The 27921-nt window shown below is 32.5% G+C and overlaps 4 protein-coding genes and 1 long non-coding RNA gene across 10 annotated transcripts; 3 read left to right on the forward strand and 2 right to left on the reverse strand.

Annotated features, from left to right (window-relative positions):
* The first annotated feature begins 71 nt into the window (after nt 1–71).
* On the forward strand, nt 72–4017 carry VhaSFD (V-type proton ATPase subunit VhaSFD). 2 transcript variants are annotated; one of them, XM_033483604.2, is made up of 10 exons: nt 72–237; nt 381–462; nt 618–807; nt 893–1111; nt 1974–2069; nt 2414–2619; nt 2701–2785; nt 2848–3254; nt 3328–3441; nt 3526–4017. In XM_033483604.2, the coding sequence occupies exons 1-10, from the start codon at nt 180–182 to the stop codon at nt 3617–3619; spliced, it is 1551 nt and encodes a 516-aa protein (XP_033339495.2). In that variant the 5' UTR covers nt 72–179; the 3' UTR covers nt 3620–4017. The 2 variants fall into 2 exon arrangements, with proteins under 2 accessions (XP_033339495.2, XP_033339496.2); XM_033483605.2 differs by lacking the exon at nt 1974–2069 and having other exon boundaries at nt 73–237.
* RpI135 (RNA polymerase I subunit Rpl135) lies at nt 4008–8747 on the reverse strand. The gene is made up of 16 exons (XM_033483602.2): nt 8528–8747; nt 8113–8445; nt 7675–7914; nt 7273–7595; nt 6947–7206; nt 6625–6867; nt 6281–6558; nt 6015–6212; nt 5834–5941; nt 5588–5764; nt 5305–5519; nt 5092–5230; nt 4866–5022; nt 4539–4792; nt 4304–4468; nt 4008–4234 (listed from the first exon to the last, which is right to left on the reverse strand). Exons 1-16 carry the CDS (start codon nt 8594–8596, stop codon nt 4025–4027), a joined length of 3369 nt encoding a protein of 1122 aa, XP_033339493.2. The 5' UTR covers nt 8597–8747; the 3' UTR covers nt 4008–4024.
* A 59-nt stretch (nt 8748–8806) lies between these two features.
* LOC117227997 (uncharacterized) lies at nt 8807–10259 on the forward strand. Of its 2 annotated transcripts, none has more exons than XR_004492207.2 (3): nt 8807–8926; nt 9305–9445; nt 9520–10259. It is a non-coding gene; the product is annotated as an uncharacterized LOC117227997 (long non-coding RNA). The 2 variants fall into 2 exon arrangements; XR_013037222.1 differs by lacking the exon at nt 8807–8926 and adding an exon at nt 8998–9134.
* Nucleotides 10260–10432: 173 nt separating this feature from the next.
* Nle (notchless protein homolog 1) lies at nt 10433–13168 on the reverse strand. 3 transcript variants are annotated; one of them, XM_033483608.2, is made up of 7 exons: nt 13026–13168; nt 12234–12681; nt 11628–11867; nt 11310–11563; nt 10981–11218; nt 10692–10913; nt 10433–10616 (listed from the first exon to the last, which is right to left on the reverse strand). In XM_033483608.2, exons 2-7 carry the CDS (start codon nt 12607–12609, stop codon nt 10477–10479), a joined length of 1470 nt encoding a protein of 489 aa, XP_033339499.1. In that variant the 5' UTR covers nt 12610–12681; nt 13026–13168; the 3' UTR covers nt 10433–10476. The 3 variants fall into 3 exon arrangements, with proteins under 3 accessions (XP_033339499.1, XP_033339498.1, XP_033339497.1); XM_033483607.2 differs by having other exon boundaries at nt 12873–13154; XM_033483606.2 differs by having other exon boundaries at nt 12868–13154.
* Nucleotides 13169–16079: 2911 nt separating this feature from the next.
* LOC117228090 (uncharacterized) lies at nt 16080–27165 on the forward strand. 2 transcript variants are annotated; one of them, XM_033483761.2, is made up of 7 exons: nt 16080–16549; nt 17678–17881; nt 19245–19367; nt 20334–20518; nt 21164–21293; nt 22305–22603; nt 24121–27165. In XM_033483761.2, exons 2-7 carry the CDS (start codon nt 17742–17744, stop codon nt 24315–24317), a joined length of 1074 nt encoding a protein of 357 aa, XP_033339652.2. In that variant the 5' UTR covers nt 16080–16549; nt 17678–17741; the 3' UTR covers nt 24318–27165. The 2 variants fall into 2 exon arrangements, with proteins under 2 accessions (XP_033339652.2, XP_076384876.1); XM_076528761.1 differs by having other exon boundaries at nt 24131–24285.
* The last annotated feature ends 756 nt before the right edge of the window (nt 27166–27921 follow it).

A 27921-nucleotide genomic window follows, 5' to 3' on the forward strand; every position in this document is an offset into this window, starting at 1 on the left:
GAGCGACCTCACACATTCCCTATTTGTTAGGAACTTCTAGTTTATGCTTTGAGAAAAGTTGGTAATACATTGGTCTTGTGACCTAACAGCTGAGGGTGGTGCAAATTCTTTAGGAGCAAAAGTTAATTTGGTGACAAAGGTTTATTGAAGTACGAGGTTTTCAGAGGAAAATCTCAAAAATGGTGGACCGTGCGCATATTAAAGAGATGATACCTGTTCTGCAGGATGAAAAAATTGGTAATTATTTTAAAGTACAGTTAAATATTAATTTGACATTGCCCCTCCCAGAAGTGTAAAGAATTTATCTTATTTGCAAAACATCCATATTATGTTAATGTTCTTGTTTATTTATTACAACAGTAATATTTCCATTATTTTAGATATGTTAGCAGCTACAAGTATTCTTCAACAACAAGCTGCTGACATCAGAAATCAGAGAATCACTTGGCAGTCGTATTTCCAGTAAGAACATTGAGTATTGATTTTAATATAATGGTAGCTGTATTAATACCTTTTAAATATACCATAGTAGTTTTGTGATCTAGAACATATAATGCAAGTTTTTCTTTAGACATATAAATATTCATATATATTTAACTATATGTCCTACTTTATAGATCTCAAATGATAGCAAAAGAAGATTATGATTTTATTGTTGCCTTCGATACAAGCGACGCTAATGTGAGGGAGATAAAACTGAAAGAAAGTCCACATCAAGCTGCTAAAACTTTTCTGAACTTACTTGGTCATGTTTCGAAAGATCAAACCATCCAATACATTCTTATAATGATTGATGATATGCTTCAGGTTTATCACTTTATTTGATATAATGGAATATATATATAATTTACTTTAATTAAATAGTTCTAAGAAATTATGTCTGTACAATTAGGAAGATCGCAGTCGTGTAGAAATTTTCAAAGAGCATTCAAATCGGAAACGAGAATCTGTATGGGGGCCTTTCCTAAACTTATTGAACAGACAGGATGGATTTATTATGAACATGACTTCTCGTATTATTGCAAAACTTGCTTGCTGGAGTCATGATTTGATGGAAAAAACAGATCTTCAGTTCTATTTGACATGGCTAAAAGATCAACTGAAACTAAGTGTAAGTTCAAATATATGTCTTTTAAGTTATACCAATTAAGAAAGAAGAATGAATTTGAAGAAAAGAAATTGTATGTTACATGCTTCTTATTTGTTGCTTAGCTTTTATTTTAATAGAATGTGTGTGCACAAAATGGGTGATGGGTCTTCATTATACATAGAATGTTTCCCATTTTCCCCAGAAGGCTATATAGAATCATAATTAATAATTAGAAATAAGTAGCACATAAAATAAAGAAAATAATAATAAATTCTTGGCATCTTGCAGAATAGGGAAGGTAATGTATTAATATTATTAGCTTTTAACTACATCATTTATACATCGCATTCAAAAAGAAAACTGCACCAAAAATATACTTATAATATGTATTTTTGCCTAATAGCAATACTTTTGACACTGGACACAAAGTATCAATATGTTGGTAGTTAAAGCTTAATGGTTTTTATGCAGAATCTATTGTTATCCAGATATGTGAAGCTTCATTTAATATGTATTTATAACTCTCCTTCCTCCCAATTTTGACTTTTAAATTATGCTTCAGCAATTTATCAGGAAAAAATAAAATTTGTAGAACCATAACATACTATAATATCATATAACCTTATTCACAGCACAGTCCATAAAGTTGTGCATTTCTTTCTATCTCATTATTTTTTCATTTTCTATGTAATTACTACATACTTGTCTGTGTAATTATGTAGATCGAAATGAATTTATGAAATAGTAAATGCAACTAACCACTCAGTAAAAATTCGAGTATATTGCAACTGACTATGCAGCAGATCTATGTTGCTTTTTGTAAGGTAAAGAAAATATTTTTAAGTCAAGATTCATACGCGTGTATAAGTCACATGGGTTTTAGTTGGAGGCTCTTGAAGATACAGACTTGCATGTGGGAGTAAAACAACCCAATTCTGTGGACAATGAGGCATATGAACTACATGAACAAATGAATCCGGTTGGTCTTGTAATAACTGATTATTTATATATCTAAATTCTAATAATTTGTAAATAGATAATACATAAAGTTAACTTAATGCTGTGAGTAAGTAGTATTGTTTACAAAATTTTCACAAGTATATATGTAATCATAATCATTTAGAATCAATATGATTAATTTCAAATATTAACTACTTATTGTATATTTCAGAAAAAAATGATTATTTCCTGCCTGCAATTAATCAATTACAGTGTAACATTTTTACTTTATTTGTGCACACACATCATCTTTACATTTCATTTGATTGTTTAAAATTAAATATGATAATTTAAAATAATATATGTATCTCCAATTTTATTCAGAATAACGAATACATCCAATCTGTGGCAAGGTGCCTGCAAATGATGCTTCGTATAGATGAGTATCGTTTTGCATTTGTATCTGTAGATGGAATTTCTACATTACTTAGTGTTTTGACGGGCAGGGTAAACTTTCAAGTACAGTATCAACTCATATTTTGCCTGTGGGTACTTACTTTTAATCCATTACTTGCAGAGAAAATGAATAAGTATGTATGCATTATAAGATTCAAAATCAAATTTAAGAAAAGTATTGCATATATGAAATAATGGTAATACTTACCTTTCAGATTTAATGTTATACCTATTTTGGCTGACATACTAAGCGATTCCGTGAAAGAGAAAGTCACTCGTATTATTTTAGCAGTATTTAGGGTAAGTTTCACAATTTAAGAATTACATGTACATTATACACATTTATTATTGATATTACACAGAATCTTATTGAGAAAGTAGAAGACGGACAAGTTGCCAAAGAACATTGTATCGCTATGGTACAGTGCAAAGTATTGAAACAACTGTCGATTCTGGGACAACGAAAATTCGATGACGAAGATATCACCGGTGACATTGAATTCTTGAATGATAAATTGCAAGCATCTGTACAGGATTTGAGTTCCTTCGACGAATATTCAACCGAAGTAAAATCTGGTCGCCTTGAATGGTCTCCTGTCCATAAATCTGGTAAATTCTGGCGGGAGAACGCTAGTCGGCTTAATGAGAAGAATTACGAATTGCTGCGTATTTTAATTCATTTGTTAGAAGGCAGTAAAGATCCATTGGTTCTTAGCGTAGCCAGCTTTGATATTGGAGAATATGTAAGACACTATCCACGTGGCAAACAGTACGTTTACAAATGTTCTCACTGTAGTCATTTATGAAATATTTTGCTTATTAAATTTCTGAAATATTTTTAGTATAATTGAACAACTGGGAGGAAAACAGCGAGTGATGCAACTTCTTGGTCATGAAGATCCTAATGTGAGATACGAAGCTCTTCTTGCAGTTCAGAAGCTCATGGTACACAATTGGTAAATATTTTCACTTATATTATTATTTATAAAGTAGTAGAAGTGATTATTATTAATTGTTTAAATTAAATATTTAATTTATAGGGAATACTTAGGAAAACAATTAGAAAAAGAACAAACAGGTACGTCAGGTCCTCCAGGGACGAAACCTGGCGCACAAGTTCCAGCAAAAGCTTAGACAAACGTATAGCCATTTTATTCAAAAGTTTGGCTTAAAATGTGTATATTTAATCCTTCTTCTATATTTCCTCGCGTACAATATGTATACTTTTATTGCGATAAAAATAGATACATCAAATATTCGAAATTGAATTCCATTAAAAAATTACATTCCTTTGTATTCCGATATAGTAGATACAAAGAATATAAAATAAGAATATACATATAATAGGATTTATCTGTTCGGCACCTGTTCAAATATACAGATCAGTGATTGTATAAATACATCGTCTTAACAATAAGATGAGCATCTTTATAGATATAAATGGAATTTGTAATTAAGATGTTTAACGGAATGTTAGGAAAAATAAAGTATTATTATTATTATAAAGAGTAATAAAACAAAGTACATTCAAACATTTTTTCATTTTTCTGCAAATGACAGTTTTACATTAATATTACAGGATGTTAATTGAGTTACAAAATATCGAAAGATGTATGGTATATCTACTTCTCTTATAGATTCATCGTCGCCGCAAAGGCGACATCTTAGTTTACCTCCAAATCCTGACGCGTTTAAAGTAGTTTCCATTATTGGACCCAGCAATGTCCCACACTTTTGGCAAACTAAAGTCTGTAATAGCAATATTATTAGTAAGTAATAAATTAATTAATTATGAATCATTAGAAGATTCTAGTATACCGTAGTCTTATCTGAACAGTGAAAAAGACGGTCTTGAAGTAAAAATGAACATCCATGAGATATTAACGAATCTCGTTCCATTTCTCCAAATCGGACACCACCACCTCTTCGTCTACCTTTTATTGGCTGTCTTGTTAAGACGTCTACTGGACCAGTACTTCTAACCTATAAATAATACAAATTGTTAATAGTAGGATTCACTTTACACTCTGTGATAAATTTAAAGTTTACTCACTTGCCACTTGTCCAAAACCATATGCCTTAATCTTTGATAATGCACAATTCCAAAAAAGATATCAGCAGTCATTTCTCTTCCATCTATACCTGAATACATTCTTTCAGTTCCGTAATAATTGTATCCTCCACGTTCCAACAATTTTCCAAAATATTCAACAGCTGTTTCATTCTCATTAAATCGAAAAGACGTTGCATCGTGTACTAGTCCATGTATGGCTGCTGATTTTCCCGCCATTACTTCGATCATCATAGCTGTGCATAACATGTCTTATAATTTCGTTTTGTAAATATGGAAATAAAGATTTTAAAAGCTAATTAATTTTACCTATTGTCATACGACTTGGAAAACCATGGGGATTGAATACAATATCAGGAATCAAACCAGTTTCTGTAAAAGGTAGATCCTCTGCTGGCCATTTTTGAGAACAAATTCCTTTTTGACCTGCCCTAGAGGCGAATTTATCTCCAACGCATGGATTACGCTAAAATTTGGAGTAATTAGGGAACATGGAAGCCATGTATCAATTTAAAGTATACTTTATTTTGCTTACTGAAATACGAAAAGTAATGCAAGCTCTGCGTGGAATGTGACTATGTAATGTACCACATAGTTTGACAGTATCAACATGAGCATCTTCTTTTCCATGATAATTACCAGTAATATAAGTTGATAGATCTGCATCGTAGTAACTTTTAAGACGAATTCAACCTGTTAGACTTTACTTAGAATTGCTAGGAACTTCATATAAAATAAAATAACTTACCAATAATAAATATCACCTTCAGAAATAATAACACCTGGTAGAGGAAGACCATCGGTATCTAATTTTTCTGCAAGTCCGGGTTTATCTGGATTTCGTGCAAAATAACTTCTTTGATCTTTTAAATCGACAAACTCGGTTTTATAAACTGTTCCATGTGCAAACCCTCTATCATGGGCAGCTTTATTAATAATCATTGCATCTTCCATATCATATCCCTAACAAATATACATGTTATGTTTAGGAATACTTCTAGCCATATTGAAACTGGTAATTATGTACTTACTGTGTATGAAATAACAGCTACTATTGCATTAGTACCCATAGGAAAATCATCAAGATTAATTTTATCGTAGTGAACAGGTCGGAAAAGTGGTGTTGCAGGTGTTTGAAGTCTATATAATTTAGTTTCAGATTGTAATTGCCATATATGACACGGAGTACCCATTGTTTGTTTACCCATCTATAAGATAATATAATTCAATATTTACTAATTCTTTTAGAAAAGGAGAATACTCGTACAAAACCTTACTTGACATTGGTACATATTTCTTGGACTCTGATTACAATCTGGCATTGGAATAAGGCTTGCTAAATTGCTTAGGAATGCTGTCTTCGACAATTCTTGATGTGACGTTAACTATAATAATAAAATGGATGAGAACTTAGTGAATAACGTAAAGTTATACAAAAAATACATCATATTTTATTACTCCTTCATAAGTTTCTTCAGGTGTGACGCAGATATCTAAATATACTTGTTCGAATGTTCCTATGTACTCTGTCTTTTTAGCAATCAAATTCATCACTGGTCTCATCATACGAGCAGGACTTGTAAATAAATATAATCCTGGGTACTGAGCTGGTACATTTTTTTTTGGTACCAGAGCTATCTCCATTGTAGGTGGTACCTAAAATCATATAAATGAATAAGTCAACCCAAATTAATAGATTAATTAGATAAATTTTTTTAAATTACTTCTTGCCCTTTTATTTTAAGCAATCTAAGTTTATCTGTTATTCTGGCAACTATATTGTCATTTATTACTCCAATCAATTTCCCGTCCAACATTACAATATACGAGTTCTTCCAATTGGCAGCAATAGATAAAGGAACCATTCCAAGATCCATTAACACTAATGGAATATTGGCTTTTAACTTTGAATCTGGATGTTTTGTAATGATACAATTCATTGTTAAGTGATTCAGAAGTCCACAAGGCGCACCATCGGGTGTGTGGACAGGACAAATAAAGCCTATAATTAAATGATGAATTGTAAACTCTGATTAATATGATGATATTCGATCTAATAGACAGTTACCCCACGCATCTGGTAATAATTGTCTAGCTTCGGTCGTCCTCATTTCTTGGAAAAAAGAACCCCTGTGGACTGCACGAAAATGACTCATATAACGCATTCTGTTAATATTTTCAGCGATAATTGCGAGGCCACTACTTTGCATGAGTCCTAAACCTGTAGATGATTTTATATTTCCAGTCGCTAAGAAATTTTCCATTTGCGATTCAAGCGAACTTGTATGTTTCATTATATTTAACATTTCCTCTGGATAAAAAGTAATTTAAATATAATTTTTTATACATAAATGTAATTTACACTAAATAAGAACCTTTTAAACACTTACGTAGGTTTAATATGTACCTATTCCCCGCGCTTCTTGCACGCTTTAAAATACCCATTTTAAGACCTGCTAGCCAACTATATAGTTTTTCTTTCAATACTTGTAGATACAAGTGTCCACCGAGTAAACATTCTTGCATCATCACAGCATCAGCTCCCTCAACAGCACACTTATTATTTGCAAGAGCAAATAGCTTTTTCGTCATAAAAACAAGTAAATAAAATTTATCTAGGGGATCATTAAGATGAATTGCTATACAATGTCTGAAAATAATGCTCATTAATCATATGAAATAATATACACACTACTAGCATAGCTGTAACACTTACTTAATAATAAAATCACAAACATCTATATGAGTAGCATCTTGTGGCAATTCAAAGAACTTTATTCTAAACATACTTCCTATATAAGCCTTACACTGATCATGGCTATGTAGGCCTTGTTTATGCGTTTCTCTGAGCATATTTAAAATACAGCTCTTATAATACAGATCATCGTCGCTATCAGCTGTTAATACGTTATAAATAAACATATCTGAAACATCCACTAGGCATTTGAACATCAAGATTAGAGGAACATAATACAAAACTTTTCTATGTGTGAACATTAACTTTGCAGATCCATCGGTTACATAGTGCAATGTATTGGTCTGTAAAATAGATATTTACATAATACTATTCATCTAATTTAAAAAGAGTAGTACACATTTCACTGTATAAAATACATACTGTTGCAGTATTATCATCACGTACACTCCTCAGAAGTATACCAAGATCACTGAATTGTATTCCACGAGCTTTCCATCCAGGTCTTCTAATAGCTATAGGATAATTTCTTCTTGTCATTAAAATCATTCTTATGAGTCTCTCTAATCCTTTAATTATGAAATATCCACCCCATTCTTGTTCATGCTCTCCATGACTAATTAATTCTTTTGGACTCATTTTACTTAAATGACATCTATTGGACTATAGAATCAAATATAAATTAGGTGTATATGGTGCTTCTGTTATACATTGAAATATTTTGATTTGCAAGATCTTATAGAATTATGATTCAATAAATAAAATTTAATATATTTCGTTTTAGCATTTTCATTATCTTTTAAAATATTTCAATATACTTTTAGAATAGATAGTATAACTGTTAAATTTTTAGCTACATACTTTAACCATAATTGGAATTTCTCCCAAATTTCTTTCAAGAGCTTCTTGAATTTGACCATTAATTGACCAACCAAGTTTAACTGTTATTTTTCCTTTGTAAGTACATCTTCTTTGACGACACTCTGTAGGATAAATTTTATGATTCTTCACTCCAATAGTTCCAATGGGAACAGTAGGCTGATGGATAGTAACATCATCGACCCACAGAGCCACTTTATCTTCGTTTGGAAGGTGAATATAAACAAGAGGATTATCTCCAACACCTTCTACGAGACCATCTTCTAACATGTAATTAAAAGAATCTATGTGCGGAGTACCTAAACTCTGGAGCAACTACAACATGAAATAATTCTCAATTAGACATGACAGTTTTAGAAAAATTTCAAAATTAAGCAAAATCAATGTTAATATTTACAGCGTTTTGCTTCTCTGGCGGTTTACCAAAGTTTTGCGAGGTATTTGTTAATTTCGGTTCTATTAACATTTTTTTATTCGTTAAAAATACACTTTAATCAAAAAATGATAATAATAAACACTTCAGATATAACTTAACCATAATAGTGTATAAACGTGCTTTAGAAATATTTACTCAATCACGTGGAGCACCGAATCTCGCAATGTTGTCAACGTAATAGAATTCAAATTTCCTAAATTTATTACGTTACGCGACTGCACAAACTGAACAACAGTGAGTAATACCACGCCACGGATTTAGAAATTAGTGATGGCTAGAACTACGACTTTTGAATCACTTTCACGAATCAACGATTCGTGACTTTAGAGCATATATCTCAAAATTATGGTACTTCAGCAGGTCGGTATCTGATATCTATATATTTTGTTACAGAAATAGTATTATCCAGCTTGATAAATACGAGATGGAGCCACCGGCATTTTCTATTAGAAATGAAAAAGAAACTCAATTCAAATAGATATATGTACATATTCTTCGGAATGAGAAATGCAGTGACATTTTCTTATAATTTTTGAATCATTTAAAAAATAATCATTATTAACTTTAAGTAATTAAGTATTTTTTAAATATCTTTTACTTTCTAAATGTTTATTTTATATGTATATGAAATATAAAAGCGAATAATCTTTTTATAATCAACACATACAAAAATTACCGAAAAGCTAAAAACGCATCTCAAGCGTGCAACCAGATATTTTTATAATTATGCATTTACAGTAATGGGACCTACTCTTGCACACCTCCAGGCCGCAGCTTCTTTGCTGTGATTAGTTGACGATTCACTGCTGAGGTTTCACTGCGGATTGGAAGTGCAGTAAAATGAAGGGGATGTGCGTGCCAGCTTAGGGAGTAAGAAAAGTATGCAGGAATAGGTCTTATTACTGTATATAATATAATGTATACTAATATATTACTGTATATAATTCTTTCAGCGGTGCGGGTTGATACAATGCCGTTTTTGTATAACTTTTTAGCTATAACAGATATTTATGTGACAATGTGACGGACAGGTTTGAAAAAAATCATAAAAAATTATATTAAAAATATCTAATTTATTATTATTACCACATAATTTGCCCAAATTCTCAATTATCTTTGTGGATACTTTTATTCATGTGCTAGATGCAAAAGGAACAGAATATTATATAATTCTTAGATGTCCAAATGCGAACAGAGGCTAGAGAGTTGATGATTGCTTATCTCTATCATAGTATAAACATAACCTAATAGTATAAACCTAAACCTAAACAATTCCCTTAAACTGAAAGCTGAGGCTTTCGTCCCTCGCAGTTTCACCCATAGTACGCGTTGCCGCACGCCGAGCTTGAACATCAAAGACTCGGCGACTAGCCAACGGTATACATATATTATTTACACAACCACGGTCGAGGGAGACGCGCGACGGGAGTCAGGAAGCGTAGAACAAACGAGACAAAGTGAAACAAACGCAACAATTATAAGATGCAAGAGCGTTGACTTATCTTTAAAGCATTAACTTCAGATTCTTGTATTACTACGCGACGAGACTCTTCGACTATCCTTCGTATTCGACCCGAATCAAGATAGAAATGGAAGGAGCGAAGAAAGAGCGGAACACTCCGATTCTTGCTACATTGTGATCCTGATTTAATTTGCCATTTCTGAAACACAATAAAAGTACTTTTCCTATAAATAGTTCTTGTTTGATTTTATACAATGTTTTCTATCACATACCGCTTTTCCGTTATCTTTTAAACGCGTTCGAGAGTCACAAAGTAGGCAACTGTACGAGTTCTTTCGTGACTTCGCATCCTAAATTCACGGACCTTACACACCGAGGGTGGGAAAACTACAAAACATCCACTATTTTATAAAGAAATTCAAATTTATTATGAAAAAATATATATATATTAATTCTGCCACAATCTTAATATTTTGTCTTTCCCTCCAGATGCAACACGCAATCCATCTGGAGACCAGTCCACACCATAAACTTCATCTGCATGACCAGGGAGATCTTGACAAAGCTTCTTGGTCTTCACACTCCAAACTAAAATAAAAAGACCCAATATTAGTTTAAAATAAAAATTAGTATATTAATTATTTATGAAAAGGATTCACTAGCCTTTCAATGTGGAATCTGCACTACCACTAACGAGTAAACGGGAATCTGCACTCCATGCTATTGCATACACGGCCTGTACGTGGCCTCTCAATGAAGCTATATATTTTCCTGTATTAGATTCCCATAATTTTATGGACTTATCGAAAGAAGCTGATGCTATTATCCGGCCATCTGGTGAAAATTTTACGTCGTTTATCAGTTGTTGATGACCAGTCATTCTTGCTGAAAAAATTTGTAAATAAATTTACGTTACTTGATAATTTTACATTTATAAAATAATATACAATACCAATAGGTTTCGTTTCCTTCTCTGGTTTCCAAAGGAATAGTGAGAAATCATCGGAACCAGATACAAGTATTTCTTCATTAAAACATTCATACTGTTTTTTTGCATATTCCAATACATTCTCTGCCTTGTCTATATGCTTTCCCAAATGGAAAGGCCCAGTCCTAAGCACGTAATCTACATTTAAAGCTAATGTATTTACCCAATGTGCATGACCCACTAAAGTCCTACATAGAATTCCCTAGACATGTATATATATTAATTTTAACAGAATATTTGGCCGTACAATGACTATACAGATATTACAACAATGTAATATGTGCAACGCTTACATCTTCGGCCCTCCATACTTTGATAGTTCTGTCTTGAGAAGCAGAATAAATAAGACCATTTCCACTCCATTTGACGCAAGTTACACTTTTGGTATGACCTGAAAGTGTGCGAATAGTTTGAGAACGTACAGTGTCCCATATTCTTAGATCACCATCTTTAGAAGCACTAATTAAATATTGACATTCTGGATTTCTATGAAATGGTTCCCAACATAAAGATGTGACCCACATTTTATGACTTGACATTGGTTTTCCTAGAAATTCATATAATTTAATATATTATGAACAATTTTATTGCAAAGTATTTAGTATCTTTACCTATTTGTCGACCTGTTTTTGGATCCCATAGTATGATCGTTCCATTTTTACATGCAGAAGCAAGTTTTCTTCCGCACGGGGACCATGATATACACAAAACCCAATTTTTATGACTTTCACAAGTGAAATGAGGTGTTTGAGTATAGATATCCCAAAATCTAACTGTAGTATCTCCAGAACCACTAGCTAAGTTACAACCATCTGGAGAAAATGCAACTGATATCACGGCTTCTTTATGTCCTATGGAAAGTAAAAATTAATTCAAATACCATTAGCATTTTGCTTTATGATACTTCCATAAAAAATATCATAATTGCTTTAAATAATTTATGATTGGATTAAATTTACAGACAAAATAGAAATTACATCGTTGAAATAAAGAAAACATTATAATATTTCTTGATATTTATACCAATAAGAATATATATATATATATATATATATATATATATATATATATTCTTATTGGTATAAATATCAAGAAATATTATAATGTTATATATATATAATATATATATATATATATATATATATCTTCTGTAATCAAAAAATTGAAAATAAGTAAACCACTATAAGCGAATATAAGTAAACATGCAAATAACTTACCCTCCAATGATCCAGTACATCGAGTAACTGCTCTAACTTTAAATATTGCTTGTGGTTGATATATAATTTCAACTACATCTTCGCTAATGCTAAAGTTTTCATTTATATTTTTTTCTAAAGTGTCTGTAATTTCTACATCGTTCACATAAAATGCAAAAGATACTGGTTCTTCATTTTGTAGAAGAGCATTACAGATTGTTTGCAATTTGTCAATAGATATGTTTATAGGTAAATCTAATAAACCACCAGGTAATATTTCACCAGTCTCTGATTTAAAACGAGACAGAATTCGTTTGGTTTGTATTACTTCCAAAGGAGAATCACCGCTATTTTGCTTGTTTCTATTTTCTTCTTCGAACTTTCTTTCACTCATCATAGTGAATACAACAATTAAATATGTATCAGATAAATAACATTAACAGCTCCAAGGTATATTAACTTATTATTTCTGAAATGTATTTACCATTTATTGCAATAAATAAAGAACGACAAAATGAATACATATCGTGAAAATAAAGCTTAACATTCAGTGTCACGTGTAAACATTGTACATAGTAAATTTTAAGGTTATGTTATGAACAGGGTTAAATGAGGACCATGCCCATGGTTAGATTAGGGGAATAAATGAATCAACCTTACAACCAGTGTTGTAACTCAGCGCCGTCGACAGTGTAGTGATGAACTTTTGGTAACTTGGCGTGAGTTCGTAGATTACATTAGTAATGCTCAATTGAAAACGGGACACGGGAGTGCAAAAATTACAATATATTACTATACGTATATTGTCCATACTTGGGCAAACATATTTTTTTATCCAAACTTATAGTCCATACTTGCACTATGTACTATGGAGTATGTACCTCCTCATAGCGAGCTTCTTTCCGAGCACTTTTATCCCCACCATTTTAATGCACATCCAACTCTGTGCAGTTGGTTTGGAAAGAGAACGGGGTCTGATTGAGAGAGAGAGAGAGAGAGAGAGAGAGAGAGAGAGAGAGAGAGAGGGAGAGAGAGAGAGAGAGAGAGAGAGAGAGAGAGAGAGAGAGAGAGAGAATGAAACCAGTGAGCTCTATGTCGAGTCTCCACACAGACGAGAAACCTACATTCCGTATATTAGGGTATTCGGATAATGGAGGTACAGATGCGGGAGTCTCTACTGTATTTCTTGAAAAGGATCAGTGAGCAATTAAAACTAATTGGTGAGCAATTATGGGTAATTGAAGAGCAATTTTTTCAGCTATCTTTCATTAATTAATATAGTGAACCAGCTTCGTATGGGTGATGTTCAAGGCACGGCGTTTGGCAACGCGTGCTATGGGTGCAATTGTGCGAGGAAGGAGAGCTTCGGCCTCCAGTTCGTAAGGGAATTGTTTCGGTTTAGGTTACAGGCACCTTGTATGTTTATACTATTCAGATAATCTAATCTCTAATCTCTGTTCACATTTGAACATCACAGTATTATTCTGATCCTCTCGCATCCAGCATGCGAATAAAAGTATCCACAAAGATTATTGAGAACTTAAACAAATTACATAATAACAATAATAAATTAGATATTTCTAATATAATTTTTTATGATTTTTCATATTTGTTTGTCACATAATATTTATATGTATATTGTTGTGACCAAATCACATGCCAATATCTGTTATGATTAAAAAGTTATACAAAAACGGCATTGTATTCCTCAATCCGCAATGCTGTAAAAATTATTATTATTATAAATAATTATAAAAATATCTGTTTGCACGCTTAAGAGGTATATTTCGTTTTTCAGTCATTTTTGTATAAGTTGAATACAAAAAGATTACTCGCTTCTATATTTTACATACACTTACACAATACACATTTAGAAAGTAAAAGATAAAATTATATTTAAATTAAAAATTAATTAAATATTATTGCTTAACAAATGCAAAAAATATTTAATTATCTAAAGTTATCTAAATATTTTTAGTAAAAATTTCATTGCAATGGTTCGAAAGTTGTAAGAAACTGTCAGTGCATTTCTCGATTCGAAGAATATTTCTATTTGAATTGAGTGTCTTTTTCATTCCTAATAGAAAACGACGGTGGCGCCATCTTGTATTCATCAAGTAGCTACAAATCTCTAAATAATACTATTTATGTAACGAAATCTGTACAGCAGATACCAACCTGCTGTATCCGTAAAGTCACATGACTACTCCAGCCCCTTAATGGCATGACAGTTTCTTTTGACGGTAGTAGCGATAGTTGATTAAGAGTATCGATTTATTAGAAAATTTTTTCTGAAATCGTTTGCATTGTATGACCGTACAGACATTGCATCTTATGTTTAGTCGTAAAATTCTGTCGCTAGATGGTATAAGAGTGGCAAGAGAATAATTTTATTGTGAAAATTAAAATTGGGTCGATTATGGAATTATAAGGCTTAGTTTATAAACATTTTATGGCATCCTTATAAACATTTTGAGACCAAAAATGTCAAATTTGAGTTATTGGTTCTCGAGTTAATCAGGTTTTCGTAATTTCGAGCTTGAACGTTAGATGGCATTCCGGTGCCGGCGAAGAGTTCTTTGCTTCAAAAATCATAATTAACTACATATAATCATGATAATCTATTATAAGGGATTGATGCACAGTATCATTAGAAGTAATTTAGGACTAAAAATGTTAATGTTGTGCCATTGGTTGTGAAAATATTTATGTTTACACGTTCTTCAGTTTTCATATTTTAATACCGTTTTATTATTTATTACCTTAACTTTTATTTTGTTTTATATTTATTTATTGCACGATCTGTAGTTCAATCTTCTGCACAATATAAATGCCAAATAATCTAAAGGCCAATTCTCCATGTCCATGTTGATAATCGAAGCATTTCGAAAAAAATGATCCTTCGTTACATTCTTGTTAAGACTTTTTTCAACTCTCAATGAAAGCTGCAAAATTGCACTTTTTGATACGATCATGTAGATTTAAAAAAATATTCGTAATCACGGCGAAAAACGCAGTAAAAACTAGCTGTCTTGGAAAAACAACTTTTGCATACAGTTTAATGTATCTCACAAGTGTAGATATTTAGGTAGAGTTTATTTATATTTATATTTTTCATTTAGGTAGAGTCTGTAACACTTGGTTCGTAACAGTTGTATACTTACACGTACAATGCGTTGCAACAATTGCGTTGCCAAATTAATATTTTTCTTTGCTCCTTAAAAAGTAGCATATTCTATACATCACTTTACTATTTATGATACAATGCAGGTAATTCTATTTTAATTTTATCTCGTCTTGATTCGTTCTTTTATTTTCGACGAGACAATTTGGACGTAGCTATTTATCTTTCAGTCATATTGATCTTTCTTGATTATAATAAATAAAGACTAATGTGTTTGCTATCATGTCATTATTGTCATTATTAAACATTCTAAGACGCGGTAAGATGTTCAAACACATCTTCCTTTTTCGGTAATAATTTCTGTTTCACAATAAAGGATACCCAATAAAAACTAATGTATAAAATGTCTATTGTATAATATACAATGGACGAAAGAGAAGCAAATATTATTTATCATTTGTCTTTCCCTAAAATCCACGTCAAAAATAACATTTTACTTGCAAATAAGAAATAACAAATACATTATTCGTAGGATTATTTGAATAATTTTTTAATTAAATAAAAAATTTAATTATTGTTTGCAAACGAAGTGTTCATTTAATTTGCAATTTGTTATTTATTACTTAAAATAAAATTTGCCCAACTATGGGTACGTATATGTAGAATATAAACACAGATTTTCTACGGGACGAGGGTCGAGAATCGACCAAGCGTTCCTTGGTAACGCGTGCGACACGTTGATTCGGTTGTTTCGGTAATTACAAGACAGAGCCAGTTGCCAGTTGAATAAGTCTGACCGGCGGATGAGGGACGCTGTACTGACAGCAGATAAAAGCAACCTCTGCGAATCGTGGAATTCGCGCGGTTCGCGACGATTACGTTTTTTAATTAAATTCGGAGGACGGTCTCGTTCCGCGGGCCGCTACCAGCAATCGGTCCGCACCCCTGTCCGAAACACGCTGAACTTCCGGCTGTAATTGGACCATCAACATGAAGCTGCTGAAGTTCTTGCTTCGTTACTTCCCGCCGGGTATCACGCGGACCAATTCGAATTTTTTGGTGCAATTAACGCGAGTCTACCAGGCTACATCGTCCCCGTCTCTCTCTCTCTCTCTCTCTTTCTCTCCTCTTGCTCCGCAGGTCTCGGCTTGGAGTACACGCAGGGTGGTGACGTCAAGACGAAGATAATCGATCTCCTAGACTTGACGACAGAGTAAATCAGTCTTTCGGTGTATAATCTTGTTAATTGGCGAGCTCTGTTTGCTCGATTTAACGACTCAAAATGATCCATTTCGAACTATACTGGTTTTGCAACGATCAAAGTTATAACAACAGTGGTTTTCCGTGAATTCATTTGATAGATTGATATTTATAATGATGATAATATTATAATGATAATCAATGAAAATATCTTTTTTATATCAAACATTTTATTCGAAGCATATTGGGTCATACAAAAGTATCTACGGTTATGTATTTGATTTTTAATTATATTATTTTTTGACGTGTCATGAGAAATATTTCCAAATATAAAATACTGCTTCGTTTTTTAAAAAATAATAATTGGCTCGTGTACCGAATATCATTATTGCAGGATCATTTTGGGTTGTTGATTAAATTTAATTCTTACTAGAGATGTGCTGATACATTATTAATAATGTATTTAATATTTTATGTGGCGCGTTCTTTAATTTTCTAACTTCTATTCATATTTCACGCTAAATAAATATGTTAGCAATTTTCTGGATGCGATTACTTCAATACATTGGAAATAGATATGTCCTATTCGGTAACAATCCCCAAAGTAAAAATTGATATTAAGGCAGGGATTTATTAATATTCAATTTATTAATATTCAATAAACTGCAGCTTCTTTCAATATTCACGTATATTTTGCAAAGAAAATATATACATGAAAATATTAAATGTTCAAATTTTGAAACGTCCTCTGTTTTAACAGACACAGTCGTTCTAACTTGCATAGTAATATCCTCTCTAGATTCTCCAGAATGTTACAGTTTGATATTATATTAAAAGAACGGAAATACGTTTAAACAACAACTAAATTGAGGAAAACGCCTAAAATCTACCAATCTTTGCAAATAATTCTTAACTCATTTCGAGTACCGAATTTATTGGAAGAAAAGTTAAAAATGAAACACCGTCATCAAGGTTTCCTTAATGTCACCCAAGAATGCTTGATAACAGAATTATTTTGCAAGAAGTATGAATAATTTGGATCCGTACGGGATCCTTGGAATTTAACCTTCGTACTGTCTTGAATAATTTCGTACGCGCGTATAATTACGTCGGTAGCAAAGGTGGATGTGTCGTTTTCCAGAACGGACATAAGAGCATTAGCAGAGAACATAAAGGCGGACGAGCCGGTTATAACCGAGAGTGTAATGGAGCAGTTAGTGGAGACTCTGCAGAAGCTGCAAGCCAAAGTTTGCGACACAAACACGAAGCGCTACTACAAATGCAAAACCTTGCAGACCCATCTTCTTCCGCTTACGAACATCGCGTTCGATAAACTAGGTAAAAGGTACTCCCGATTAAGATTGTTCGTGTACGGTTTTATATTTAAATTGCATCCTACGTTACTGCAGCTATTGCAGCTATGGGTGTCCGGCCATAAATGTCCAGACAAATACCTCGTAAATGGTGGAAGATACAAGAATGAAATTAATCGCATGTGTGACAATTTCTTTTTATTTCTGTCTGAAAATTACGGTACTTCCGGGAAATGAGGGGTTCCCGAGGTCATTTGAAGTAACCTTTTCCTTAGCGAAAATATAATACGCGGCTTCGTTTACGAGTTATTCGTGAAAAACACTGACCAATGAGAGGCGAGCTCGGCTGGCGGAAGGTGGCCCAGCCAACGAGCGCACGAAGCCCAGTTCCGCTGATTGGTCACTGTTTTTTGTTAATAACTCGTAAACAAAACGGCGGATTGCATTTTAGCTGAAGATAAAGTTACTTCGAATGATCTCTTAGGAACCCCTCATTTCCCGGAAGTACCGTAACTTTGGGACACCCTGTATATCTTGTTTTTTTGCATATTTAGTTGGCAGCTTGTTAAAAACTGCTATTACGTATCGCGTAGCTCGGAATTAAACAGCACGTAACATTTCGGAATTAAACAGCACGTAACATTACGCCTTCTGACTCTCGTCGCTTGTCTCGCACACCGTGGTATTTGCTTGGGCATTTATGGTTGGACACCCTGTACATTCATGAAATAGTTTTGAAATATGCGGCTACACAATTCACTTACCCCATTCATATTAACGATCCGGAATGCATCAAAGTTGATCTGTTGACAGCTTTATATCAATCTTTTCGTCGATTAGCAAACGCTAGGTTATAGCTAGATTGTGGATCTTAAGTTGCACTTATTTAGTTTCGTGATAAATGAATAAAGTGCGCAAACTAGCTATAATAAATTAAGGAAACGCGGAATAAGGAAAAAACAGCAGTTACTACCAATATTATGTATGCATTTTAGATTAAGCATTGACAAAGAGTACTTAGCTTTAATTACATTTCAAAAATTGAAAAAGGCAAAATAATTTGTATTTCCATGTAGTAAATATTTTCCAGTCAATCTTTCATTTCTTTAAAAAGATCGCAAAATTGTAGACGATTTTCCAATTTTAATCGACGATTAAGCTTAAACCTTTAATTAATGAAATATTTCTTAGTTTGATCTTAATTATGATCTTTGAATTAATCTTGCACTTCTTCGACATAATCAGTGTCAAATCATTACGGTGAACCTTGAAAATGGTGAAAAAAGATCAGAAGTGGATAGTTATGTTTATTGTTGCGTACATTTTGGAATTTTTCGTTTCGGCAATCCTTGAGGAAATAAGGACACTGACGAGAGAAATTCAATTATTTGACAGATGTATCACAGGCAGCTACGACCGAACGTGTAAAATTTGGGACATTGACAGTGGAAAGGAGCTTCTTACTCTCGAAGGCCATAAGAATGTGGTCTACGCCGTGTCCTTCAACAACCCAGCTTCGTACGTATATTGTTTAACCGTTGATTGGAAATACACCTCTCGTACACTTTCTATATTGTATTATAATTCAGGGTGTCCCATTTTTATCACTACATGTGATCATCGTCAGAAATATTCGTTATTCGAAAAAATGTTTGTTATGCGATCAAATTACTTGGAGTATATTATATGTATATAGTCTTCATGCGACAAAAAGTCACCTTTGCGTTTACATTCCCCCTCTTACTAGCTGTCCCACTGCCGCAGCTGTCGGTCACTATTCGCCGACGGCGATCTTCGTCGCTGTTTTTGACCGATAGCGACCGATAACTGCGGGGCAGATAGTAAGAGGGGAAATGCAAACGTAGAAGTGTCTTCTTGTCGCGTGAGGACTGTACGTGCACAGTAAAGTACGTGCCACTAATAACCCTGTGTATATATGGTTTCATATCCTAATAAAAAAAGATTACGTCGAGTAGTATGATCTTCTGTTGATATTATCATTCGAAAGAATATTGTCTAAGCCTCTTGTGAAGATATGATAATATTATTAACGAGAGAAAATTATTATATTAAAATTTTAATGAGTAAAAAGATTATGTGATTCTTGATCATAATCAATGATGATCAAGAAGATTCCGTTTCCTACCGAAATCTCATTAATATACCATGTATTTTGTGCATTTCTGATCAAAATTATGTGCATAAAATGTAAAACTGTAAAATATTTCAGAAAATTCGAGAGAATACCGTCATTTTATTCTCATCTTATTAAAATTCTTAAGATAAACGATAACTCTATTTAATTTTAGTTTCTTGCAATTGCTTCCAAAAAATTTGACGCTTTACTTACTAAAAATTTGACACATCTGCACTCCAGCTTGTACAATTCCGTTTTAAGTTTCTTTCGTGTACTATAATTCGAGTACGTGTAATCGCAGTAAATTCTTTTAGCGAATTTCGAATGTTCTGCTATCTGTTTTATAGAGACAAAATTGCGACCGGCTCTTTCGATAAAACCGCGAGAGTTTGGTGCTCGCAAACAGGACATTGCTTGACCACGATGCGGGGTCACGATGGCCAGGTCGTTGTCGCGAAATTTTCGCCGACGCAAAACAAGCTTGCCACCTGCTCTTTGGATGGGACGTCCAAAATTTTTCACCTGACGACAGGTATTCTATAGTCAAACACAAAGTGCTTTCTTCCTCTCTACGACTATAATAGCCTATAATATATATATCTGTATTTATTAATTAACTAACCTTACTTAGGAAGATAATGGACAAAGATAAAATACGAAAATATTTTTAGTTAGTTTATTATATTTATCGTACCATGTCTCGAAATTAGAAGTTTAAAATTATGTTTATAAATGAACAAAGTTTGTAATGTGTTGCACTAATTTATCCACATTTTTCAGTAAGGTTCATTCATCTATATAATTAAGAACGCCTGAAATACTCTATTTCTGTTCTTATCCTTTAAGAATTTTGACTTTGCTGTTCTTTGATGTTCTCCTAGGTATACCTTTAATTATCATCAACAAGAGCGTGGTGAATAAAAAAAATTGATTAGCTTATTAAAGCTTCTGTTAAGGTTTGTCAAGGTTAACATTAAATACAAATAAATTGTTTCTTCCAATAATTTTGATAAGTTGAAACTAGCATAATAATATTGTTAAGTTCTTCTTATGTAGATACAATTTTATATTTTAGCCACTCATTCTTACCATAAATGCATAAAATTCGCATTCGAATTAATAGACTCGTTTCGTGTTATTAAAGTGCACAATTAATATTTTACTTTACATGCGACAGGTAGCGAGGAGGGGGCGTTGAACGGTCATACAGCTGAAGTAATCGCCCTCTGCTTCAATAACAATGGCAATCAAGTAATCACGGCTTCTTTCGACGGTACAGTCAGTATCTGGGACGCTCGGACCTTTGCGTACGTTTACATATTTATATTGACGGAACAACTTGATGTTTTAGCTATAATAAGCTATAGTAAGGTTTAAAAAGGCGACAGTTCGATTACTTCAATGTTCAATATTCCCCATTTATAATTACTTGAACTGATTTATTTCTACTAAGTAGTGACACGTTCCACAATTATTTCTGTTAAAGCTAATAAATTTCACGCACACATAATCGATTATATAAAACCGATGAGTTTGGTAACATATTTTAGAAAAGAAGATTGCAGAAAAGAATTATGAATTATTGAACAGAACAATAATTGAGTAAGGATTAATTTTATCTCTGGTATTTTGAAAATGGAAATAGAAATCGTTCACCAAATAGTTTCTTTAGAAATATATACAAATTTAAATCTATGCATACGGTGGTGGGAATAATTATAGCAATATTTATATTATTATTATTATCATATTAAATATTAATATTAATATTAATATTTAATATGATATATATGATATTTTGTTAAGTTTTTGTTTAGATACAATGTAAAAGTTACTTTGAGTCTGCCCATCACTGTATAATTATTTGTACGATATACAACTTATTTTCTTTTATTATGTCTAGGTTGCAGATTTTATGCATTTGCTACAGAAACGTGTAAACAAAACACGAAACAGTAAATATAACAGAAGAATATAAAAATATCGTAGTAATGTGTGTTATCACCTTATTCATATTATAAAGAAAATATATAATTTTTTGTTTAATACAAAATTTGTCTTATTTCTTACAACTGACGCACACAAATTTTTATTTAACATGCAAATAGTTTGAAGGTTATCGCAGACTTTATGCTTCTTTCGGTTATTACAGATTTTTAAAAAATTCAAGTTTGAAATTGATCTAATTTTTTGAACTCTAAAGTAGCTGTTATCAAAATTCTGTTTAGTAATTATGCAAATTATCTATAGCTATATGAGCCTTAGAGGTACAGGAAAGCTTAAATAAAAGAAAGATTGCAATATAACTGTTGTTTTAGGCGAGTATGCGTTTTGATTGGCCACCGATCGGAGCTATCGAATTGCGTTTACAATTTTGACTGCTCGTTGATCGCATCATCCTCCTTGGACAAGACAGCGAAGGTTTGGGACACGAGGATGCACTCCTGCCTGGCCACCTTGCGAGCACACGACGACGAGGTCCTGGACCTGACCTTTGACAACAACGGGAAAAAGTTGGCGACTGCGAGCAGCGATGCAACAGCACGTGTTTGGGACGTGACCAGCAATTTCCAACAGTTGGCGGTAATGGAAGGACATAGAGAGGAGGTGTCCAAAGGTAGAGCAATATCGTTTAATCAAAATTTCCAGCCATTAATCATTTCTTTTCTCTTCCATATTACCCCTTTCACAATTCCACAGGAGACTTTCTTTTGAATTTTTTTATTAGGAAATTCGCACGCTACATACAAATCTGATGCTCTGTAGAATCAGTAGGTTATAGATCTTTATGCAAAATAAAAATTATATTTATTAGTTTCAAGAAACAACAGTTGAATGAGGATGTGTATTTCTTCTGTTAATAATTTTAATTATTTAGACGTTCTTACTATTTTGTGTTTCACATTATTGTTTTCCTCGTAAATGCATAAAAGTCCGCAGTGAAATAAAAAAATTATTTTAAAAACGGATGAATTAATCTGTGATAACGTTAATTTATTTTTTTTCCTGTTCTATTTTCATTCTTCTCTTTAAAATTTGCACTTTCATCCATTTCTTTTTGAATTTATTTATTATGCATAATTCAGATTTTCAATTTTGAGACATTGTTGTGTAATTGTTGTTGTTCTTGATCTATAAGTGTAAGTATTGTAAACTTTGTCTAACAGTGATAACTAGATAGCAGATCTTTAATGCTAATTCACATTTTTATACGTCACTTATAAAAAGAAAAGAAAGACTAGTTACTAGTTCTTGTTAATTTACACTTTTTTTAGGATGCACGCTTTATATTTATACTGTGGATATTTATGCAAACTGCTGTTTTCATACATTATGTTATGGTAACGAGAATTGAAGTAAGTTCTTGTTGATTTATACGTCTCATTGCATTTTAGATTTCTTTGCATTTTATAAATGCATAAACATCCGCAATCTGCAGGATGTCTCAAAAATGTCTCGCAAACCGGAAGTAGGGGGTTCTTGAGGTCATTTTGAGTAACTTTATCCTTAGCAAAAATTCAATTCGCGATTTTGTTTATGAGTTATTAACGAAAAATACTGACCAATAAAAGGCGAGCTCGACTGGCGAGGCGGCCCAGCCAATAAGCGCAATGAAGCCTAGTTCCGCTCATTGGCTCGGCCGTTTCGTGTCAACTGATCTCGTCTCGCATTGGTCACTGTTTTTCGCTAATAACTCGTAAACAAAGCCAGAGATTGCATTTTCGCTAAGGAAAAAGTTACTTCGAGTGACCGCAAATTACAGTAAATTCTCCGTAATTGACGCCCAGATTGTGTTGTTGACAATCGGTAACTACAAAAACGAGTCGCAAGGCTCGAATAATTGTATCTCCTCTCTCCAAGTTGTCCATTTTTGTGTACAACATAAGCGTCAATTAGGGAGAATTTACTGAATATGCCTTTGTGGGAATATGATCGCATTACTTTTAAAGAATTAAAATTATTAAAAGACGAAATATATATATATATATATATATATATATATATATATATATATATAAAATGTAACTCTCATATTTCTATCAGAAACCAAAAACAAAATTTGATATTAGAATCCGTTTTAGAATAAAGATGAAATAATAAATATGTAAAACTGTGATTAAAAAATGGGTTCAGTGTGTTTCAGTCCAAATGGTCAGCATTTATTGACTTCATCCATGGACAAGACATCGAGATTATGGTCCGTGGAAAACGGCTGCTGCGTGCAAAAATTGGAGGGCCACACAGATGACGTTTTCAGCTGCGCGTTCTCATACAATGGTGACACTATCATCACCGCGAGCAAGGATAATACGTGCATGATTTGGAGGTGACTCGATTGGTTTCAGTGTAGTCTCTAGCTCCTTCTTCTTCTTCTGTTTGTTGTTTATATCGTATACTTTTATGCAATTTAGTTATTCCAATAATACCCTATTTTGTAAAAAGAATTTTTCTTCTAGTTGCGATAAAAAGATTTACGTGCAATCACGTTTCTTAATTATCATGTATAATAAAAATATTCATAAGTAATTAAAGTTCGAAATATACGGTAGCACTGTACAGAACTAAAATATATTTACTCTAATAATTGTTGCACGCATTTAAATTTATGCAATTCTCAATTTTAACTGGAAAAATTAGGCATTTATTTCAACACTAGTTACATACATTTAAATTTAAGCTGCTGTTTTAATTGAAAATATTACGTAACACTGTGCAGAATTGAAATACATTTATTTCAGCACTAGGTATATGCATTTAAATGTATACAATTATATTCGTTAAGATTAGTTTTTAAAAATGCATCGTTATTAGAAAACAGTTGTGTAAGTATAGTAAATTAATGTCTCGCGAAATGAAATTTTGTGTTTTAAAAGGAAGAAACATCAATTTTAGACTACTTACCTCTTTCTTACATTAAAATTAAACACGAAACTATTGATGTTGACCTTTTTCAATCGACAATGCAAAAATGATCGTAATTAATTTGTTTGGGCTCGTTTCTGAATAATGTATAGAAAACGCCTGAATGGATAATGTAATGCGATACAATGCAGTTTGCAGGAGCTTTAGACCATGTTCCTGATAAGCTGAGCTTTCTTGATCATAAAATTAACTGTATTCGAAACAAAGTCACAACTCTACGCTAAAAATGATTATCATAGTCAAACACCGAATAATTGAATTTATTAATTATACCTGGACACGTTCGCTGTCAGCGTTTGTTTTGGTCACAGTCGCTATAACAAGACTGCACATATATTTGTAAAATAAAAATGTTTTGGATCAATCGTATGTAAAACTATTGTTTGTAGTAGAACTTATCGTTCTATAATACTATGAGACTGTGTTTTTCTTTTTAATAATTTTAACAAGCCTAATGTGATAAAATTAATATTCTTAAATCCTAGTTTCGTTTCGGTACGTTTATATCACAGTTATTAATTTTTACAAACCTCACAGATTTGGAATCTAGTTATAACATTATATTAAATATAATATTATATATTATATTATATTATATTACATTATAGCACTATAATGTATTTGTTTTGTAATAAAAACGTTATAATTTTCTTTAAGTAAGTATAAGACAAAATTTAGTAACGAATGAGTCAAAGAATCTATTATTATACCACAAATAATATCTTATTAGTTAAATAAGTAAAATTTTATTTTTTCCTCTGTTAGATATAAGCGTACCGTGAACTTTTACGCATATTTAACGTTAAAAACAATTGTGATATAGTTGTACGACAAAGCTTTTAGAAAAACTGCACAGCGGTGAGCAGATTTTAATGAAACGTGTTCAACTAATTACTCGAACGTATAATTAAAACGCTGCGCGCGTAAGAATTGCACCGCTTCCACGAGACATGACAATTAAAATAATATCGCGTCCTTGTGTCACAGAAATTTTGTTAGGCTGTGTGCGCTACGCTGTATCATGGTAATTAAATAGCGACAAGACGTTCTAGTCTCCTTTGATTTGTATTTCGTAGCTTTCCGATTAGAAAACCGAGGATCATTTTTTACTATACACATTACTATACACATAATGCGTATAATTACAATACCAACGAACCATACAATAACGATTATGTTCCGCTGCTTTGTGATTAGAAAGTGGAATATCATTGTCTACTATGCAGGTGATATTAAAAACAGAAATTGCAGTGATGCGCGTAATTGTAACAACAACACACAATATAACAAGAATATGCTGCTTCGAAAAAGCTGTTTTGTGTAAATGTCTTCGGGTTACAACTCTCTTTCCACTATTACATATTTATCTACATCGTTTATCTACACTTGCATTTACTACACATTTATTTACACTATTTGTCTACTACTATGTAGATATAATAGATAAAAATGTTTGTTGGAATATTTGCAGGAATGTGTACAATGTAAGTAATAATTAAGGAGGACATGCGAAATAATTAGATACAGATGTTTAATTGAACTTCTCCGCGAGCGAACACGAAGTTTTACCGGGTCGCGCAAATAATGAGCAGTAAAAAATACAATTACATGGACTCCGGTGAAGCTTGTGGAAATACTGTGCGGAGTATGTGTAAACATAAATACGTAAAAGTGTCCCGGCGTGTGATTCGAGAACACTGCGTGGTTGGTAATGTGCCAACAGCGCGGGATTCCGGCTTTAACGTGCGATCCAACTTTTAAAACGGCCTCGAGATAAACTCCGTTTTATTATATCGTCCGCGCAGCTTGCGGGAATATTACTTTGAAAGTAGCATTCTGTGATGTTGGATTTTTAGAACGTATAAAATAGCGGGGATATCTGTATAATTTGCAAGCGGGATAGCATAAACAGCACGATATACATATAATACTAGGAAGTAGATTATACAGCGACTTCTATTAGGATTCGAATACTCCTCCACACAAAAAGAATGTCTAAACATTGTTTAGAGATAGTATAGTTTAGTAAAAATTAGACTTTCTAACATCTCAGAAATATTCAAAAGATAGTTGGTCCAATTTATAAAAATCTATTCTCTTTGAAGAATCACTGTAGTTAGTATCAGAGCTTGAAACATAATAGCGTTTAAAGTTTTAGACAGAATTTAAAATGTTCGAGTATGATTTGTTGGTATCCTAATGTTATATTATATTGTTATTTAATTCATTGAATAAATACCTAAATGATTCACCGTATTAATTAATATCAGTTGATTTTTCTTAAGGTAACTTTAATTGAAATGACGAATTACATTATAATTGTATAGATAATAATATTTGTAAATTTTGAACCAAATTAGGTCTACGTGACAATAATATTCATTGTTTAAATATAAAAAAATATAATTCTAAATAATACATATAATATACGTATAATTCTATACATTTAATTATGTATATAATTATAAATAATATACATATCGCGTGACTTCACTTACAAAATTAGAATCTTCAAAATAGCTTTACACGTATATTTGTCTCGTTTTAGATTTCTTTGCATATTGTTTACATAACAGGAGTTCCAAAGCAATGGAATTATTTTAAGAAAGAGAATTATATTTTGCTCAATGGAGCATTTATAATGTGTACGGCGTTTTGTGCACACAGATAAAAGTCTCCCCACTGCAAACATCAGAATTTAGAAATGTTAATCACGTGGTTTACTATTTTACTGAAAGTGTCGATAGTTGTACACGCTTATGCGAATGGCCTTGATCAGACTGTCAACGTTGCCAGTTGCTGTCTTTAGTTAGTCGGACGCAACTAGTGTGTTCAGTATAAAATCCAGCGCAGTCCCGAGCAGTCTCGAGCAGTCTCGAGCCGTCTCGAGAAGTCTCTCGCGTAGTCTCGATGCAGTTTCGAGACAACGTTAGGTCTATATCGTTACATTGTTACATTGTTTCATAGTAAAGAAAACGATAGATTATGATCAAAATTTCAACCGGTTCGTGT

Source organism: Megalopta genalis, chromosome 2 (assembly GCF_051020955.1).
Source record: "Megalopta genalis isolate 19385.01 chromosome 2, iyMegGena1_principal, whole genome shotgun sequence".
NCBI lineage: Eukaryota > Metazoa > Arthropoda > Insecta > Hymenoptera > Halictidae > Megalopta > Megalopta genalis.